Genomic DNA, 21,100 nt, shown 5'->3' on the forward strand with positions numbered 1-21,100 from the left:
TGACCTGAAAGGTCTGGGATTGCCTCACCAACTGAATACACCGCAGTTATTTCAACTGGTCAACTGGTTATTTCAACCTCTCTTGCCCAGAGTAGTCTTCATCATTGTTTCCAGTTGGGGATGTATGGTGTGGCCTTCAAATGTTCGATGTGCAATACAGCTCAGCTGCTGGAAGAGGACTGTAAGACCCCACCGCTAGGCTTTCCAGCATTGTGTCCACAGAGGTTCCAAATGCATCTGATCATGTTATGGCTGTTGCAGAACCTTCCTGAGCAGACACACCAAAACTATTTCACTTTCCTATCCCTGCTTTTAAGAAGCTGAAGTCCTCTCACAGGAGAATTGATGATAATCCTCTTTCTTGCTAATTAGGTATCCTATCAAAAATACCCTTTTTTTTTGGATGGAAATGTGCAGATTTGGTGAGAGGTCATACTGTAAGCCTGTCTGTTCACCAAAGATGAACATATTCTAAACTGGATCTTATGGGTCTGTGTGCTCAGGGGAAAATAAAAGTTCAATGTTGAGACTGTATCACAAGAATTTGTCACAATTGTTTTGCTTGATGAAAATAATTCAGGTTTTTTGGCAAAGGTTGAGCTCAGATCATGAAACCTGTAATGATGCTGTGTAGAATGTAATTTGAGGAAGGCATACCAATTTTTGTGCTTTAAAATCCTAGTACCGGGTGTAGTACAAGAGATCTGTAAATATTATGTTGTAATTCTTAAGTTCTTAATGTTTTCTGAGAAGATTTCTGACAAAGGTGGTTTAACTAGAAGTTGCACTGTATAACATGTGTGTCTTTTTTTCCAGTTTATTGAGAGAACATTCAATTGATGGCACTGGCTGGGCTCCAACTAGAACATTAAAGGTACCATTTCTTTTTAGATACCTATGTCAAACTAGATGTGTTTTAAAATACTTCCATGGACTTAAAGACAGGTAATGCAGTTTGCTCTATAAGCAACTAAGTTTTTGTCTTTCAACAAGTGTTGGTGGCAATACAAGTGCTAAGTGATTGTAGAAATGTTAGCTAGTTTTAGTTTAGCTGCACAAATACTGCTTTGACTGATAAAAGGTTTTGTAAAACGATATGACTGCAGGTGACCCTGACAAACTTGCTTGGTAAGGGTGGTCTGCTTTTTTTTTTTACCTAGGCAACAAATACAAGAGCATAATGTGAGCAGAACTAACAATAATCCATAACCCTTGTGGTTTCCATTGTAGTGACGTTCCTGACAAGTCAATAGTCTGTCTTTCCCCCTCCTGCCCCCAGGTTCCTCTGAGCAGAGGAATTTGGAAATGGGAAAGGCAAGTTGCGTTTGGGCGAAACGCCATATGGAGCAAAATCAGAATGTAGTTACTGCACCTTCTTGAACTCTCTTTCATCCTCAGTGTTCAAAAGAAGGAGCAGCACATCTGCACTTAGGTATTGCATAAAGCAGGGTTGATTTAGTCACTTCAGTAGGGAACTAACTGCCTCTTCCCTTTAGCCTTGTCTCAAATGTCATTTTACCTGTGTCACTAAAACTGGCACCTGTGAAATTGCTGGTAACTGCGCCACTGATGGCAGAATGGCTTCGGAGGTCGATCTCACCACATCTGGGCAGCATCAACAAATTCAGAGTCATGGTTCTTGTATGAAATACTCTTAGGGAGATTGGCACAAAGGATGTGCTCTTCAGAGTAGGACTGCTCCTGTCTTGCTGTGGGAAGCAGTTGGTTGTCTATTTAGTTACATGACCTTGTTGCCAGAAGTCTTGCAGAGCACTGAGCGATGTTCTCCCTTTTGCTTTTACCAGGAACCAGGCCAGAATTGGTTCTGAAAGAACCTTGGCTGCATTAGGTAGATAAAGAGAACACGTCAGGTGTTTGTTTCTTTTCAAAAGGCAAATTGAAAAAGAGTTTTATCTAATACTTTGTTTCCTTTTTGGCACTATGAATAAGATCTGTGACTTTATTAATCTGTAAAATCTCTTCATGAGCATCTGACTTTCTGGAAAGTGGAATAGAATCAGTGTGTATTTTGTGGGTTTTCTTAAACAGCCCTTCCCTATTTCTTTTTCTCATCAGCTAGTATGATTTTGTTTTGCTCTTTCTGTTTCTGTTTTCATATTAGGTTAAATCAAGACACTGACTGGGTAATTAAGTTAACTGGTTCTGTTCCCGTCCCTGTATTTCATTACTAGAGAAAGTTTTTGGACTACAAGTTTTAAGCTTCAGCCATTGGAAAGTTTATACACCAATATTTCAACTGGACAAGAATGTACATTTATTTTTATCTTCTCTCCTAGCTTTGTTCATGGTATCTTTCTTATAGAGATTAAAATACTGCTGCATGTTAAGACTGCGGGTGGGAATAACTGTTGACATTATGCATGCTTAACTTCCTGTCCTCAGTGATGATGAAAGATGCGTGTTAATCTTCTTTATGATTTTATTCTTGTGTCAGTTTGCTAATTGCATATGATTAATTTCATAGATTAAACATCCTGGAATGTCAGCTACCAGGAGACTCCAATTGCTGAATATTATAAAGCATTTTAGGGTGTTTTTACATTCAATAAGTTAATGAGGGGGGAAAAAAAAAACCTCCACAACCCCAAAAAAACCAAAACAGGAACTTGGTAGATGTTGAAATGAAAGGTTAAGCAAGAGAAAGGAGATAGTAGTGTGACTTAAAGGAAAAAAAAAATCCAACATCTCCCTTGAATTCTGTTTTTTCCCATGGGCCTTGAAGCACCACAATTACAAGCTCATGTTTTAGAGCTTTAAAAAAAACCCACCTCAAATTGCAAAGTTTTCATTCTTTACTTTTTGTCTTCAGAGTCTCCACTTTACGTAAATGTGCAGTTTCAGTTAATCTTCTCTCCCTTGTCACATTGTCACTTTGTGTGATTTGAAATGTCATCACAAAAAACAAGTCCCACATGTTGGTCCTGCCTTCCGAGTGCTGCCTTGGTAGAAACACGGTAGTTACACGGTGCTTCTAGTACAAAAGTAGCTTAAAAATAGGGCAGAAATAGCCATTGAGGATGTTGGGAAGCTGCAAAACCGGTGTTTTTGCTTGGGATACAAATTGTAATTAGATGGTAACTAGCATGTGCAGTGAGTCTGTTCTTTGTCAAAGACATTCTTCCTTCATTCCAAGTACACTCTTTGAAAGGACTTACGGGAAGGTGAGTCTCGGTCAGAGCCAGGGTTCCTGACAGCCGCTCTATCAGGTGTTGTTTCAGATCTTCAGCTGTCACCTGTGAAGCTTCATGCATGCCTTCCTGTGTGTTTTGAAGCTTGATTCTTTTCCAAGTGCTTAGACTTCAGGCTACACATGCTTCTGAAATGGAAAATATGGAATTGTGCTGGTTTATTGACAGTATGGCCACACAGTCAAGTGCATTAATAATTGTGGAAGGTGGTGTGTGTTAACTGTAGACCGCAGAATTACATGAAACAGTTGAGTGACCGGTAGCAAACGAGAGCCAAGAGATGTGACCCAGGTTACTTTTCTCTCATACCAAGCCACCTGCACCCAGTAATCCAGCCTTCCTGAATTCTTCATTTCCAACACTTGGACACCATGGTTTGGTGAACCCACTCATCTCCACAAGCGGACTGCTGTGTGAATTTGCACAGTGACACTACGGATAGTACCCTGTCTTGGCCAGTGATGGACTTAAAAGTCAGTATTTCGTATTCCACTCATCAATAATATGAAGGCAGCCGGGTTTTCTGGAGGAGTAGTACCCAAATTTGTCCAATAAAGCCCTCCAAAACACTGCTAAAATATTTGAGAATGGCGGTGTACTGTATTTCTGTGACAGAAATTGGCAGGCATTAGTAAAACCATTCAAATAGATAACGTGAAACCTCAAAAGCCGTGTGTGCAAACCAGCTCTGCTGTGTGCTACTGCGTGCATTCACGTTATGTGCTTAATCTTTTAGAAGGCTGAAGTTTTAAAGTTTTAGATAGTCTCATCTTGGGTATCCTTGTGGTGGCAGCAGAGCTCTTACATGAAAAATCCTTCAAAACAAACTGCTGTGACCTTTTTAACGCTTTCCTTAGTATCAAATGGGTAGAAAGTTGAAGAGGCATTGAAATTATACCTTTTAACTTTCTGAATTACAAAAAGAAAATCTCCTAAATACTCTTTAAAAGTTATCTGATAACATGTGTTTTAACAGCGTATAGAATTCTTGAGGAGGAGGAGGAGGGAAGCTAACTCTATTTTATTTCCTAGTGTTTTGTTGCACTCAGTGTCATCTCATCCATGATTGAATTCTCTTTAAGTCACTAAGTGTTGAGCATTATCTCGTTGCAGTTTTTCTACTTTACTTCTTCCTGCTATGTGTTTCCATGGACCACTGTGAGCAGCAGCCTGTGTGCTGGTGAAGGCACTAAACAATGTGCTGTTTCTGAGTTACTGAATTATTTTTTAAACCAGGTTATGAAGAAGGTTGGGCTTTAACCCTGAAACAGATAATTGGTAGGTTAATGTTTTAAACCAGTCTATGTGTACTTTTTTGATCACTTTTTATGTGATTGTAAATGTTTTCTTCATCCATAGAAATACTCCTGAATCCTAAATTCTTAGATAATTTCTGGTAGTGGTTTGCTTATGATTTGTGTGAAAACTGATGCAATGCTTTCTAACTGATCTTTGTCTAATCTTTCACTTCTTTATAGCTAGCTGTGAGTTAGCAGCAGGAGCTTATTTACTGTTCTGTCTCCATTCTGTTATGTTCTGCATCATTTTATTGCATGCTTCTTTCCCCTCTAAAACAGAGTATTCAGAAAGCAAAGAACTGCTGAAGTTATTTTGGGCCTCTGCTCAGGCTGACTGAGCTCTCTTTTCCTCTGCTTTTAGGTCTGATGATCAAAATTGAAATTTTCCAGCCAGAAAGCAAATAGGTGGTTTTAATTTCGTTCTGTTCTCAGATTTTTATGTTACTGAAGATACCAGCTTTTAAATACCTTGTATGAAATAACACTATTGCTGGTGCTCTGTGCTGCTTCCCCCTCAATAATTCCAATTTCAAACTCAAAAGTGCTTCAGTAGCTCCTGTTAGTCCTCAACATGCACTTCCTTGTACCTTATTCGCCGTGAGTATCATCTACCCAGTTAAGATAGGTCTCCCTAGTATTCATCAGTTTTCCCTCAAATGCTTGTTTTCACTTCGCTACAAAATTATCTTGGGTGATTGATTTTAAAAAATAAAGGAAGGAGTGGATCTGGGCATTGTGATTGCCTAATTGGTTCTAAAAGTCAAGCTGTTCCTTCTACAATTACCTCTAACAAACTACCACTGGAATTCGATCAGTGGCTGATTTATGAACCATAAAAATAATCAAAAGCACGCTTGTGCTACTCTGACTCTGGAGGGCTGAGCATAGTAGGGTTAAAACCAGTATTTTAAAATGTGGTGAATGTTCACAGGGAATATTTGGTCCCTTTTTTTTTTTTTGTAACCCTGTTCTGATGAAGCTATAGTGGGTTTCAGATGATTAGAAAACTATTTTCTGTAGGATCTTCATGTTTACTGGTAAGGTGTATATACATTTCAATTCTTCATTGAGATAGTTTAAAGACCTGTTTTTTGTCATTTTCATGTTACTGCTGTCAGGAGAGACAGCAGTGGGAATGGAAAACATCCAGGTAGTCTTGAACTACAGATATGCAGACAACTTTTTATACCCACCTATAGGAAAACAATACTTTTTTTCAGGAATTCTTTTCCATAACTTCAGATACTAGGTGAAGAAATATCTGTCTGTTTTTAGATAATCTAATCTAAAAGGAATTAAGACTCATTTACGAGAAACCATTGCTATTTGGAGTTTATCTGTAAGAGGCTTGCTTATTTAATTAGCATTTAATACTAAATGGAAAATATGCCTTGCTTGTTGCCTTGGTGCTACTGTTGTCATCAGACAGTAAAATTGCTTTATTTGAAATAATGCAAACGTCAGACTGTGATCTCTTGGAGAAATAAATCAGAGGGTCTTGACTTAATTTTTCCAGTTATCTTTACTTCAAGGTTTAAGCATAAACCTGAGTGTTTTTAAAAAAGCTCCAATATAAGCACAAAACTTTCATTCATTGTCTTAATGAAAACAGGTGGTCTGCTGTCAAAATTATGTGTAATTAGTGTAGGGGAGTATTTGAAACAGACAACAACTGTCACTGTCTTCAGGATGAAGGGTAAAAAAGTAAACTTGTGTGTTCTGTGTTGTTCTCTAATTATTGCTGCTGATACTATTTTTTTTTTACTCAGTTGGCATTGTGGTAATATTGTTCTGCTCTTGATTTATTCAAATCCTGGTTTGGAATGGGTGGTCTTTGTACTGTAGGTAAAGATGTCAAAGCATGCGCTTGTAAAAGCTGCCTTCCTGGATGGAATGTGTTTGTCCCCCTTACCACTAAAGTAAAGAGAAGAAAGTCATGGAAAGGGGAAAGCCTGAAGGCTTCATGGCAGTGGGAAGAGCACAAATACCAGCTCTTACTGTGCAGGAGGAGAAATTACTGGGAAGTCAAGCATAGCTTGGCAAAGAGATTCTTGATCTTATATTAATTTTACATTCATCTCCTGGGATCTTCCTGGTCGTGGTCACCAAGGTTACAAAACTGAGTCTCTGAGAAACGTGTGTGTCATCTCAAGGGGGAGATGGACTCTGTGAAGGTGACTGCTGCCTCCTGATGTGCACCTATATGGAGCCTCTGAGCACTGGGGAGAAACAAAGTGCCCCATGTGTGGTTACAATCATTCACTGCATACGAGTTTCAAACACTGCATTAAGCAGAAGAATACCTGTTTGGTTTTTTTTTTTCAGATGATGTGCCTTCACCTGTCTTCTCTGGTATCACACAGGCATTGAGCCAGGTGGATGTTGTTTCGGGCAATGTGTCTGTGCCTGCTGTGGTGTTTCCCACTTAAGACTTTTTACACTGCCTTATTCCTCCTTGTGCCATTTCCAAGAGGCACAGTGATGCCTATCACCCAAACCTGCTCCCCACCTGGAGCAGTGTCTGGCACAGTGGGAGGGAAGGAGAGGGGTGAACTTAATTCTTGTCTGCAGCAGCTACTCCAGAAGGACACCCTGAATGAGCTGCCACCAGGCATGTGGGCTTTCTTTTGTCTGAGGAGCAAGACTTGCAGAATAACTTTCTGGGAGTCCTCACCTCCTCTGCTGTGCTTTACTTGGCTGCCTGTAGGTTTTATGGGTGACCTTTTGACTGAACACTGGTCAGAGGTGTGCTCAGTACTCCCTCTGGATTTGCACCCAGCTCATCCTCTTCACTTGCAGAGCTGCCTTCCCTTGCGTGGAAAGTGCTTAGAGGTCCAGCTCTGTGTGTCGATCTCGTGGAGGCTCCTAGGACCTCATAGCACAATGTCTCCTGCTGCCACCACCTTTACTCTTTCCCCCACTCAAAGTGAGTAACAAAATAAAACATGCTTGCAAGCAGGGAAAGGCCATCACAGCAGCAGGGAGCTGTAGCTCAACAGAAACAGGTCAGTGCAAGTGCTTAGTCTTATACCTTCCCTGAAGACTTAAATCTTTGTTTGCTGAAAGGATGTGAGGTGAGCACTGTGAGTCTTGATGAAAAGAATCTGTTAAGGAAAGAAAAGCAAGCCTCTTGGCCAGTGCGTGTCCCTGAAGGCATGGACACTGATCTGCAAAGTGCTTTATGTTGCGAATAACATGGACTCCTTCAAAGCTGTACTCTGTTCTTGCCAGCACAGCAGGAGCAGAACCCACAGTGCTGCTGCACAAAGAGCTGCTGCTGAAGACAGCAAGACAGGTCCCTCTCTCCCAACACACACATATATGTATATATATATAATCTTTCTAACTTAATTCCGCTGAAAGCCTTACTCCCTGGTGGTGTGGTTTAACATCAGCTGGCAACTAAGCTCCGTACAGCCCCTCGCTCACTTCCCCCCTCGTGGGATGAGGGAGAGAATCAGAAGGGTAACGGTTAGAAAAGTCATGGGTTGGCATAAAGACAGGTTAATAGGTAAAGCAAAAGCTGTGCACATGAGCAAAGCAAGGAGTTCATGCACCACTTCCCGTGGGAAGGCAGGTGTTTGGCCATCTCCAGGAAAGCAGGGCTCCATCATGTGTAGCGGTTACTTGGGAAGACAAATGCCATCACTCCGAATGTCCCCCGCTTCCTTCTTTCCCTAGCTTTATAGGCTGAGCATGATGTCATATGGTCTGGAACATCCCTTTGGTCAGTTGGGGTCAGCTGTCCCAGCTGTGTCCCCTCCCAGCTCCTTGTGCACCCCCAGCCTACTTGCTGGTGGGGTGAGGAGCAGAAGAGGCCTTGACTCTGTGTGAGTGCTGCTCAGCAATGACTAAGGCATCCCTCTGTATTGTCAACACTCTTTTCAGCACAAATCCAAAACACAGTCCCATTGTGACTACTGTGAAGAAAATTAACTCTCTCCCAGCCAAAACCAGCACACCTGGTCCTCCTAAGGATGCCTACAAAAAACCAGTGTGCTTATGCAGTGAGAAGTGGGAGAAGTGCAAGGGGGTTACTGATGCTAACTGGGATGAGAAGCAGGCTGACAGGGTGTCTCTGGATGTGTCCTTGAAGGGATTTTCTGCAGGATTGGAGGAGTATGCTTGAGGTATCCTCCAAATTCTCCTGCATAATGATCCCAGGATGTGGATAACTAATGAGCAAGAAGCTTTATCGTGTGCTCTCAACTAAAGGCCTGTTTCAGATCCCCTGTAATGAGGTGGTTTGTGTCAAACCCTCCCCAACTCACAGGTGTCCTGAGGCTTGAGAGCAGGGGCTTCCTCTTTCATCTGCTGTGATGATGTCCTCTGATTCTCCTCCTCCTTGGTAGTTATGAGATCAATCACTGCCTGATACTGCCACTGGATCCCAGTGCTCGAGAAGCTTTGGACCCTCTTGCAACACGTTTACAGTGTCTCTTCCTCAGGGCCTAAGCTGCATGCCTTCTTGTATTTTCTGGGATACTGAAGGGGATATCAACATTGCAGAAGACAGGTCTATGGAAGCAATGAAACACAAGAGGATAAATGCAGAAGTAATGTTAATTTAGGGAGTGGCAGCTGGAGGTAGAGGCAGGTACAGAAGACGTGTTTTTGAATCGGTAAAGGAGATGAGAAAGGACAAGAGAGTCACAACCCTTTGAGGGCTGTTAACCATCAGCAAACATAGAATCATAGAATGGTTTGGGTTGGAAGGGACCTCAAAGATCATCTAGTTCCAACCCCCCTGCCAGCAGGGACACCTTCCACTACACCAGGTTGCTCAAAGCCTCATCCAGCCTGGCCTTGAACACTGCCAGGATGGAGTATCCACAGCTTCTCTGGCAACCTGCTCCAGTGCCTCACTACCCTTAGAGAGAAGAATTTCTTCCTTTAATCTAAATCTCCCCTCTTTCAGCTTGAATCCTTTGCCCCTTGTCCTGTCACTACGTGCCCTTGTCAGAAGTCCCTCTCTAGCTTTCTTGTAGGCCCCCTTTAAGTACTGGAAGGTACATGAAAGGACATGCACCGTTTATCTCTTTCCATAGTCTAAGTAGTACTTCAGGGTGCTGTAGGACCTCGCAGTAGTTCAGAGCCACCTTTTTGGTGTGGTTTGGAGAGTTGCGTCCACTTTGTTGGTCCTGATCTTTGTGTGCCTTCTTGGTGCTGGAGCCCGCATGGTGTGCATCTGCAGCAGGGCATCTGGCCTGACTTTATCCAGAAGTTTGTTTCTCACACACCAGAACTGCTTTGACCTCCCAGACAGCGGGGACAGGTGGAGGTTCTGCTTCAAGCTGGCACTGCCACTCTGAACCGAACACCCACCTGCTCATCGGTGCCCTGCTCACTGTGCAAGCACCCAGCCCAGGGTGGTTCTCACGAGGGTTGGGCCATCCTTCTCGACTCCAATTGGCTCTGGGGACTGCGGAGAGCCTGTGCATGTCCGGTGAAAACCAAGCAAGGGAGATGTAGTTGTCAGAGTCAAAGGGGTTTCTGAATGTCCTTGTGGATCACGCTCCAGGTAGGCATTTGTAGCTGCTGCAAAAGGCACGGCTTTACCACGAGGTACCTTTCCATCGTTCAGGTCTCCCTCTGTAAAGGAAGTCATCTAAGGAAAAGTGCAGTGGGAAAGATTTGTATTTCTTCAATACCTTTGCTCTTTAAAGGGCTTCAAACTTCTGTTGTTTCTGGTTGCACTTCTGTCCCTTTCTTCTCCACCTCTAAAAATTCCATAAGCAGCAGACCAAAACTTCAGAGCCAGTGTTTGGTAAAGAGCAGTTGTAAGCCACTGAATGCAATCTTCTGTGTAGATCTGACGTTCTTCTGTTTTCCTAAAAATAAGCTGCAGGAGTGCGTTGTGTTGTATTTTGATTTTATAAGTCAGCTTTATCAGTTTTGTAAGGAGTGATTTATTTTTTCCCTCTGTACATGCCCAGACCAGTGAAAATACTTACACAAATAAATGTCTTGCATGAACCTTTGCTTCGTAAAAGATTTGCAAAAATTTTGCTCTTCTGTTTTTAATGGCTTCTGACAAAGCTAAATCTTTGTTTTAAATACAGTAGCTGTTATTACTAGCACGTTTTTAAAGAGTGATTCAGTAAAACAGTTCAATATATTAGTAAGTCTAATTAAACCATGCTTATTTTCCCCAAACTGTTGATTTCTGAATGTGCAATTTGTGTCAACTTCAATCAGTTGAGTAGACTGGTCTCCGGAGGGCGATCGCTTTAGTGTTCCTAATCACTGTGGTGTAGTTCATTAAGAAGCTATCACAGAATTCCCCTGGGAACAATTTATAAAAGATTATGGGCTTGCTCTGAAGTAACCTTGGGGACGAACGTCAAGGAGTCAGTAACAAAAGTAAGAGATTTTAGACGAGTGGTCCTGCTTTCTTGGCAGTTCACAACTGTCTTAGTCTGGGAGAAGAACAGACTATAATTGTTCCTGTTTTCTTCCCTCTAGTATATTTGAGCACAGAAGAAATCGTTTTCCAGCCTTCCTCCTTTTTTTGTGTTTGCTAACTGGAGCGGTTCATGCCATTTAAATTACCCAAAGCCCTCTAAGTAAGCTGCTGTTGTTGTGTTTGGGTGGGAAGCATGAGCTGGGCTTGCAGGCACATGAGAATTGAGGTGGCCTTTGTGGCTGATTAAAGAAAGCTGATGTTCTCTTCATCACCTTATTCCAGGTGGAAACAGTGTTTTACCTGCCACAGGAATTTTGTAATTTATGGTCACAGTGTTATATGCAAGATTAGAGAGGAGCAGGACAGGGAGACGAAACGTAAAAGAGACCATTTTATTTGGGAGAAGACCGCTTAGGAGGGAAGCAGGTTTTTTGTAGGCTAAAAAGTCCCTACAATCTCTGGCATGGAAACATACTTTTTCTAAATTACTTGGACCAGTGTTAAGTTTTGTGCAGTCAATTACATTGTAGTGGTTGCAAACAGGTTGTTAGTCCGTAGGGAGAAATCCAAGATGTTTGTGGAGGTGTGCCAGGGAGGCAGAAAGACAAGTCCAAGAGAGCCTGGGGAAGGTAGGACTGGGTGGGATGAAGGATGCTTGGTTTTCTAGGCTGTGATGAAGAGAGAAAGAAGCTGGGCTTCTTTGTAAGAGATGACGGAAGATGAATGGAAGTGGAAAAGCATCTTGAGCTGGTACGTAGGCAGACAGGAGAGCAGTGAGCTGCCCCAGGAGACAACCATTCAGGCACCTGACTTTCAGCATGCCAAGTTTTCAAGTGTAATTTCAAGTCCTTTTCTAAACTGTGATGTACAAAGCTGGACACTTGTTCTATTACAGTTACTGTTTCAGTGTGAAAAAAAAAAAACAACAAACAAACAAAAAAAACCAATCCCAAAACCAAACCACACCAAAAAACCCGCTTCAGATATCTGTATGTATAAATGACTCCTGCTCCTTTCATTCATCTGAATGGTTGAATTGTTTGTATATAAAAAGTGGTTTAGCAACAGTCTATTAGATCAGAAATGCTCCTTGGATCTCTAAAGGAAGTTTCTTTGATTGGAAGTTCATTAGCTGCTTTTGTCTTGCTAATTCTCCGCTTAAATGAATGTATTAAATATATTTTGCCTGTTAAAGGAAAATCTTAATTTACAATTTGCGTGTTTACTCTCTCTTCAAAAGAAGTGCTGTGTGGTTGGATTTCCAGGCGTCGGCAAGCACAGCTCAACGCTTGTCTGTGACGTGGTTTCAGTGGCGTCGCTGTTGCAAAGTGGTTGTGAGAGCTGCCACTTGGGAGGGTTTGGTGGCTAACTGAATTAGGACCTCCTACAAACACGATGCTTTGAGACTCTCTAGCCTCAGGAGAGGCTATTCCAAAAGCTGTATTTAGGATTTTGATTCATTGCTCTTGAACTTTAAACATTGCTGCAGTAGCAGATTTTATTTTTTTTTCCTTATTTGGCATGCAGTAAATAAATCTGTGGGCAGTGGTTTAATGTAATTTTTCACTCAAATGCAACACAAAAAATACTCAAGAATTAAAAGGGGCGATTATAAAGGGTTATTTATAATAGTCTGTTGATCTTCTGACTTGCTTATGTCAAATTCCCCATGCTTGAGCTCAAAATGATGACAGTGCCATAGCACAGAATGCATTCCCTTAATTTTCTGCTGTTCCATTTACCCACTGTGGATTTGACCAGGTACTGCTCTGCTTGGGAACCCTGGCTCTTTATGTCAAGTATCTTGCTTGAATCCTCCGAACTAACATAGCAGATGTGAATTCATAGAACCATAGAATGGTTTGGGTTGAAAGGGACCTCAAAGATCATCTAGTTCCAACCCCCCTGCCATGGGCAGGGAAACCCTCCGCTACACCAGGTTGCCCAAAGCCTCGTCTAACCTGGCCTCGAACATGTCCAGGGATGGGGCAGCCACAGCTTCTCTGGACAACCTGTTCCAGGGCCTCACCACCCTCACAGTGAAAAATGTCTTCCTTAGATCTAATCGAAATCTCCCCTCTTTTAGTTTAAATGCATTGCCCCTTGTCCTGTCACTACATGCCCTTGTAAAAAGTCCCTCTCCAGCTTTCCTGTAGGCCCCCTTTAAGTACTGGAAGGCTGCTATAAGATCACCCTGGAGCCTTCTCTTCTCCAGGCTTTTTAAAACCACTTGCATCCCTGAGACCTACAGTTGGCTCACAAAGGCATCTAACCTCATGGGTGACGTCTGTGCTGATGCAAAGCCTCCGGGAGACCAGGGGACAGAGAGCCTGCCTGGGCACAGCTGGAGCAGAAACCAAATAAAGAGGTGTGGGCAACTCCACAGCCTTTTCCGCAGGGTCCATCCCAGGCAGACTGTACCACGTCAGTGAATAAAGTGCCAAGAGGTCCTCAATTTTGCTCTGAGGTTACCCCTCAGTAGGGGATGTACTTGTAATTTTGATGTGAAGCGTGTAGAAGAAAGTAGACAAAAAGAAGTACTGTAAAGGAAGGAGCTTTGTCAGGTATTCACCACGTGAACAGGCAGATCCGTATGTCTGGTTATCCTTTTGCAAGTAGAGTCTCATTGAAGTGGAGCAGCATAAAGATGTGCATTATTAACATTTTAAGGTGACATCTGCCCCGATCCTACATGTGAAGATAACCTTTAAAAATTTCTGTACATAGGGTTAGCTTTCTGCTTTCGGAGTTACTAAGCCAGAAGTTCAGTAAATGTTTGTAGCCAAGGATGATGCTTTATTAAATTAAAAGAAAAGTGGAGGTTTTGAACTGTTAAATCTGACAGGATCTGTTCTTTGGTAGCTTGCAAATCCTTTTAGCTAGACAGGAAAGTGTGAAGCGAGCATTCAGGCAGGTGCTTATCTGCATGCAGCAAGTGCTGCTCTGCTGAAGTCAATAATGCAAAGTGATTATTTTTGCAATGTAACAGTGTCAAGTTTGTCAAATATGAAACATTTGCTTCACTCTTGCTCATCTGTTCCATCCCACTTCCCTTTCTCAATATCCTAGGTTTAAATCCAGGCTAGCCCCAAACTCATTACAGAAAGTGTTGCCCTCAGGTAGTAATTTAGCATTATTTTTTATGGGGTCACGCAAGGGTATAAAATGAATCCAGCAAATCATAAAACTTGAATAGGTGGAAACGGATTAGAAATGATATTAAGAATTTCACACGTAAGCTATTCAGTAGTAATAATAATCCTTTTATGCTTTTTGCTGCCTAGAATGGCTATGAAAATGTACAGTACTCTGAAAACTCATACCCTTACAGAGGTTTTTGCTGGTTTGTTTTTTTTTTTTTTTTCTGTGGGATTATTTTGGGAGAACTCTGTGCAAAGCCAGCCTGAATTAAACAATGAGTCAAGTGTCCCAAAGTCTTAAAACCAGGGTTCAACAAAAGAGAATTTGTGAGCAGTTTAGGTAAACTTCAAAAGGCAGTGTTTATGGAATGATGTGGAAAAATAATTTGATCTAATTTCCATTTCTGTTTGGAGTTGCAACATTTGATTGTGTGATGAGGCATGGCTTGTAACTGCTTGTTACAGAGCAGAAGCTGTTTTGTCTGGAGGGACACCGCACGTGTCCTGGTGGGGAGGCTCTGGGAGACCAGGGGCTTCAGCACTGTTAAATATGCAAGGTGAGCTCTTCAGGATTTCAGAATCCATGTGGCTGAGGTGGTCTTTTGTCTTCTAGCTCTGCTGGTAAGTGGCTGAACAGTTGTGAAGAGTTTGCAACCCTGCGAATGCTGTTCAGGCAGGATTTGGAAACGGGCAGACCCCACTGCGCTAGTGTGAGCTCCTTATACCTCTTCAGGATATTTTTTAATGCTCAGTATTGTCATTCTGCATCACGTTCTCCAGCTACAGTCTGCTGTCACACGGTGTAGATGAAAGACAACCCTTAAAAAAATTAATTTATTCCTGCTTCTTCAACTGGAAGAGAGCAAATTAATGTGTTTTACTAAAGTTCTGTTATCAAAGGCTGTCAGAAACACACAGAGGGTTAAAATCAGATGCAAGAAATTCTTAACACCCCGAAGACATTCACTTGGCCTCCCTGGAGGACAATGCAGCCTTTGAGGGTGGCAGTGAAAGGGACATAGGGACACCTCAGTGGAGCAGATCCCGAGAGCTCCAGGCTCTCCACACCATTGAAATCCTCCTTTAATCAGTGACTTTGGCTTGTTTTTTCTCTGGCACCACTGCACCGTACAAATAGTTTATCCCTGGCATTGCTTAATACAGGTTTCCTTAATACCGGGTTTTGCTAACCTCTGCTGTGGCCAGTTTCTGTGACAGTAGTAGTTGAACAAGCACCACGGAGCTGAAATACAGGATAAAATGACAGCTTTCATCCATTTTTTTGAAATAGTCCCTTTTCTCATCCTTGCCAAGGAGCTGACAGTATGGTTGTTTGGGAGTGGGGATGACTGCTCAGCACTGTGGACTTAAAACGTACGGATAACTGTAACTCTCAGGTGTCTCAGGTGTGTCCTTTTTTGCAGCTTGTGTGTCTGTGCTGCCACTGAAGATGATGAGCACATTGGAAAGAATTTCTGTCTTTACCACACCTGAGGATTTCAGGTGCTCCACCAGGAGAAGATGCTGAAGCTGAAAACTGTCTGACGTTATCAGCTTTGCTGGGCAGATTCTGGTTATTAAAAGCAGATAAACTGAGTAGGTTGGTTGTGTGAGATGAAAGCAAAATTGGATCGTGAGAGGCTGTTGTCCGGATAATGCTGACATTGTGTCTTTTTCATTAGGGCATAATTGGATAGCATCCGTAAGGAATATGGATATCTGTGGTCCACCACTCTCAGCGGAGGGCCCAGAGCAGGAAACAAGCTGAAATATGCTCGTTTATTGAAGTTCTTTGCCACGGATAGGAGTTTTTTACTTTGAGGCTTTATCTTTATCGTGAAAGGTGCATTTTAGCCGTGAAACGATTAATGCTCACTGTTTGTCCTGCTACTGGAAATCAGGCAGTGTGGTTTTCATGGGTCAAGTGCTAGCAGACCGTAAGGGCAGGAGGTGCAACGCTGATCTTAATTGTCTGGTAGGTGTGAGCTCCAGTGCCCAGGCTTCAGTGGGATTTTGCAGTAGGGTAGCTTAGTTATGCTGCTAGTAAAGAAAATAATCTCTCCTCTAGGTAGAAAAGCTTAACCTCGGAGTTGGTGGTAGGTGATGGTTGTAAGTCTCCGTTTTCTTATTCTCTGAGGGTTGTAACTGACGGTATAGACTCTTAGGTCAGTGCTAGTGGAACGCTTTTGGAGATGCCCACCCCAAAATAAGCTGTGTTTGACGACTCCGTTTGGTGGCAGATTCCCCTGAAGCCTCCTGTTGGCAGGAATTGCAAACCCTCTTTATTCAGCTGTGTTTAAATAGATACTTAAAGGCAGTAAAATGATTTGAGACATGTGCTCATATAAGGATGGTATTTCTCTGTACTCATACTGCAGCTAAATCTCTTTTCTCTGATACTTTGACACAGTTAAATACAGTCTGACACCAATTTTATTTTAAGAATAGATCTCTGAATTAAGTTTTACACTCACCTTTTGAGCTAAGCAGTGCAGTTTTCAGTTGATGGCATACAGCTGGTGGCATATACCAAAATATTATTCCTCTCCTTGGACAGAGAAGCGACAGGAATAAGGCTCCTGTATGCACAGAAAGATCTGAACTTGTATTCGAATATGCAATATTTGGGTTTTGGTGACTAAATATCAAGCATCCATGAAATGGGAAGGCCTTTTCAATATTTTGATTGAGGTTTGTAAAATATCACCCTTAATCTAGATGTGATTTCCAGTAATTTCATGGATTAATAGAAAAATGAAGTATGTGAACGTGTTGAAAACACCTGAAGTGCATGTCTAACTGACTGTGCTTTTCCTTTGCAGGATGTTGTCTGGGGGTTAAACTCTTTATTTACTGTAAGTAAATTAATATTTTGCATATCCACTTTCCTTTTTCCTGCCTGGTTTGGTTTCAGCATTACCTAATGTGAACCCTGTCTTTTGCCTCTTAAGGTCATTATTTCCTTTGGCTTTCCTGGGTGTTGTACAACTTTGAGATCAGTTTGTGCTTTTGTTTGTGTGACTGCAAGACTCATACGGGTGCTTCGAAATGCAGCTTTTTCATACGTCGTTTTTACTTTTGGTTGCAAATCTGTTATGAGATATTTTGGTAACAAGTTACTTGAGATCTTCCAAACAGTATGAAATTCCTTCCGCTGGTTTGCAGAACACAAAAATTCATAGTGCTGAGAAGGGGTTGTGTTGGTGGTGTTTTTTAAAAATGATTTTTAGCAATTAATGACTGTCCTGCAGTCTCATTCCTGTTTTAAACACTCACATTCCTGTTTGAGGGCCTCGGTACCCAACCGCAGAATTTGCATAAACCCCAACTTGTCACAGAAATGCTAGATTTTGTTCAGGGATCCCATTTTCCCCCTGTTCCTTAGATTGACAGGAGCGAGAAACCTGTGCCTTGTAATTAATTAGAGGAGCAATTTGAAAATGGAGGAGAGGGCAGAAAGCCCCAAGTGGTAGGTGGGATGCAACAGCCGCTTTTTTTTTGCCAAGCGGAGAGAGGCCAAGTCTGTACCGTACAAAATCTGCCTTTTTTAGGGAGTCCAGGATTATGATCCCCTTCCAGAGCTGTTGCTTCTGGGTAGGAAGGTCAGGAGAAAGCAAAGAAAGGCACTGATTCAGTCACCAGGCTTGTCATCAACTCTAGAGAGAACTACCCTAGTCGCTTCGGGATGTACAGGGGAGGCTTTGAAAAACTTTGGATGAGGGCTTCGCTAGCCCAAGCCTGTTTTCGGAGCGAGGAATTCCTTCCACAGCCTGCTGCAGGAGGAGAAGCAGAGCAGTTACCGTGTTCCCAGCACTATCACCAGGATCATGGTGCATTTCTGAAATCTGTAGCATACACCAAGCCAGTGGCTGGCTACAATCTCCCAAGCTTTCCGGGCATCCAAAGGCTTGATTTGTTTCGACACCTTCTTTGGTAAATTGATTTAGAAGATTGGAGAGCATTTGCCTTTTCAACAAAGAGTAATTGCATTTCACAGTTAGTCTCCCACTGCATGCTAAGTAACTGGAAGAAAGGAAAATCCACTGGAGGTACAAAGGAGTGCCTTCAGAGGCGGAACTGCACATAAAAATAATCTGTTGGGCAAACAGCTGCAGAGAGTGATGGTCACGCATCGGAGACTGCAGGGATTTGTCATGGCCAGTCGGAGCCGTGCTTCCCAGCTTGCTTCTTGGATTTCCCTCACACTCAGCTGCTTTTAAATAATTCAGCTTTGAAAAGCTGGCATTGCATCATACTGGCCTTGCAGATTCTTTTGGGGTTTTCTTGAAGAAAGTAAGTGAAAATTAGGTGGATTGATGTCCTGCTTTGAGTGAAATGGGAGGTTTGCTGCTTGAAAACAAGACTGAGTGTGACATGAGCCTTTCACGCTTGTGAAACGGTGACATTTCACTCTCACAGACTAACCTTAAACTGGGGAAAATGATCTGGGCTGCAGGCAAAATAGAAGGGTTTGTTTGTGATTCATTAATGGTTTTTTTTGATGATGATTCCCCTTTTATTAGCATCTTAGTTATCTTTGGTTTTAACCCTGGGCCCTTTCTACTTCCAAAGTTAGGATTGAGATTAAAATGACAGATCTGAGATGGATTTTGATTGTTTCTGCTCCCTGCCCCCATGTGCCCTTAGCTCTTGGAGTCTTTGCACTCCCTGTCCTCTGGGCACTGCTTTTCCCATTGCTCTAAAACCTTCCTGTCTTGTCAGGCTCCAGGTTACGTAGTTTCTTCTCAGAGGGAATGAGATTGCTTGGCTGTTGGAGATGGTATTAAGGAAACTTTCCTTGCTTTATCACCAAGGCCCTTTGCAGATCTGAACTTTTTTTTTTAAAGGATTTAATTTACCCTTGAACAAAAATCAACAGGAATTGTGCCTTCTGAAGCTTTGAGTGTTACTTCAAAATTTGATTTAAAACTGTCTCAGTTTTCAAATAGAAAAGCATCGCTGCCAGAGAAAAGTGTCACGGGGCTGCGTGTGGAGTGCCACCAGATGGGGTCAAATGCCTTGCTGCTATTGTCCTTTAATTGGCTCGTGATTTGAGTTGCAATTATCAAGCTCATTTGCATTTCCATTTGGCAAGGATACCTGTCAAGGTAGTGAGAAGATGGCCCTACACTCGCTGGCCTTGTTCCATTATCTCGTTCATTAGGGCTTTGGATTCCTTGCATGATGCAGTGAGTGGGAACCCTATAATGTTCTCTGTTTCTTTTCCAGGATCTTTTGAATTTTGACGATCCTTTGAATATTGAGGCTGCAGAGCATCATTTGCGTGACAAGGTGAGTCAGAGGTTTATTTAGAGCACGTTGTTCCTGAACAACCACACAATACTGTGCTTGGCGATTCCCAGTCAGTCCTTTTAAAGCCTTGGAGCTGGTACTTCAGGCAGTCGAGTGACTCATTGTATCAGCAACCAGTTACTCAAGCAAAACGTGCTTTATCTGGGAAAGTAAACTTGAGACAGTAGCCTTACAAACCATATGCTAGAACTGTTGACCATAATGTAGTCATATCCCCAGAATAGATGATCTATTCCTTATTATTTCTGAGATTTTCCCTGAAGTTGTGTATGTGCTCTGCAGCAAATGACAGCAAATGGGTTTGTGGCGGTTGAGTGAGCAGCCTGGACCTTAAAAGGCCTGCAAAAAGGTCTCATCCTTCTCCATCTTTTTCAAAATGCAACTTTTTTCTTCACAACTCTTACGTGTTGCATGCTTTTATTAAGCCAGAAGAAATTTGAGCAGATTTGAAAGCTGTAAGTGGAAACTTTGTTAATTTTTTTGATGCTGATCCTAGTTCTGTGTATATTAGGGACTGGGCAGAGCAAAACATGGTACTGATTAGTGGCCTGATGAAGGTAGAGGTGAACAAAAGTACTAACTTCTCCATCGTATGGATCTCTCAAGTTGTGTCACGTTATGTTGTATAGATGCATATCTCAAGTACCTAAGAGTTACACTTGCTATGTTCAAGCTCTCTTGTTTTAATCAAACTCTTTCGATACTTTTGTTGAAGGTAACCTTAAAGGTTGAAGAAATCTTCCTGGCAAATGTTGATTTGAAGAGTTCATTGAAATTGCAGTCAGGCAGTGCACCTAATTTATCTCATTTTTTCAAGAGGAAATACCAGGATTGCAAGTTCATCTTTCCAGCTGTTTTTTCTTTAATGAGATCTTGTAGCTATTCTGGTGTTTACCAGTGTTTGCAGGGCTGGGATGAGACCATAAACCGAAGTTGGGAAAAATTTAGTAGAAACCTACTCTGGAAGAGCATTTTTTTTTTTTTTTAATGGTTTTGTTATATCATTTTGGCAAAGAGTGCCAGGAAGCCTTCCAAGCCATAAAACACTGGAAGTAGTCACAGAGGGAATACAGCCCGAGAAACGAAGCCGGTGTAGTGAAGGTAGCAGGCTGAATCATTTTCTTTGTTTGCATTGTTAGGCAGAATTATTCTCTAATTTCTTGCCAGGGAAATTTGTAGCTCTTTGGGAATGGGGAGGCTACACATCTATTGCTGGCTGTGGAATTTGGCACTTGGTTTCCTCTAACTGCCAGAGGGAAAGTGGTTAACCTGGTGTCTGGGTAGGTTTTTTTAAAGGAGTGATGCTTCCATAGTACTAGCAGAGACTTATGTCAAATGTGTCAAATTTAGTTTAGGTATTTCGTTGATAATGACACACACGGCTGAGTTTTTAACAGGTAGTGCTGGATTTTCCATAGTATGTCCTACAGCAAGGACAAAACCAGTAATGCCTGCCCAGAAAGAAGAAATTAGGCAAGGGAAAAAAAAAAAGGCTGCTTTTACAATTAGCCTCAAAGGATGCAACTGCAACATGAATTAGTTTTTTTTCTCTCTTGGGCATAGAGGTCATATAACGCGTAAGCACTTTGTTGTGAAGTGAAACTGCTGTGATCCTGTCCTGTCTCTTAAGAAAATACTTGCAATGCACAATATGATTAATATGGGAATGCTAATGGATTTTCATAGAATCATAGAATGGTTTGGGTTGGAAGGGACCTCAAAGATCATCTAGTT

At 42.1% G+C, this 21,100-nt stretch overlaps 1 protein-coding gene across 1 annotated transcript in view; it reads left to right on the top strand.

Annotated features, from left to right (window-relative positions):
- UBE2F (ubiquitin conjugating enzyme E2 F (putative)) overlaps positions 1 to 21,100 on the top strand; it is an 87,685-nt gene that overhangs the window by 38,314 nt on the left and 28,271 nt on the right. The window contains exons 7-10 of the mRNA XM_086615838.1: positions 817 to 874; positions 16,876 to 16,908; positions 19,283 to 19,356; positions 19,863 to 19,923. Coding sequence (XP_086471964.1) covers positions 817 to 874; positions 16,876 to 16,908; positions 19,283 to 19,356; positions 19,863 to 19,923 — 226 coding nt within the window. The remainder of the gene's footprint in view (positions 1 to 816; positions 875 to 16,875; positions 16,909 to 19,282; positions 19,357 to 19,862; positions 19,924 to 21,100) is intronic.

The sequence above is a fragment of the Tauraco erythrolophus genome, chromosome 8 (assembly GCF_009769465.1).
Source record: "Tauraco erythrolophus isolate bTauEry1 chromosome 8, bTauEry1.pri, whole genome shotgun sequence".
Classification (NCBI taxonomy): Eukaryota; Metazoa; Chordata; class Aves; order Musophagiformes; family Musophagidae; genus Tauraco; species Tauraco erythrolophus.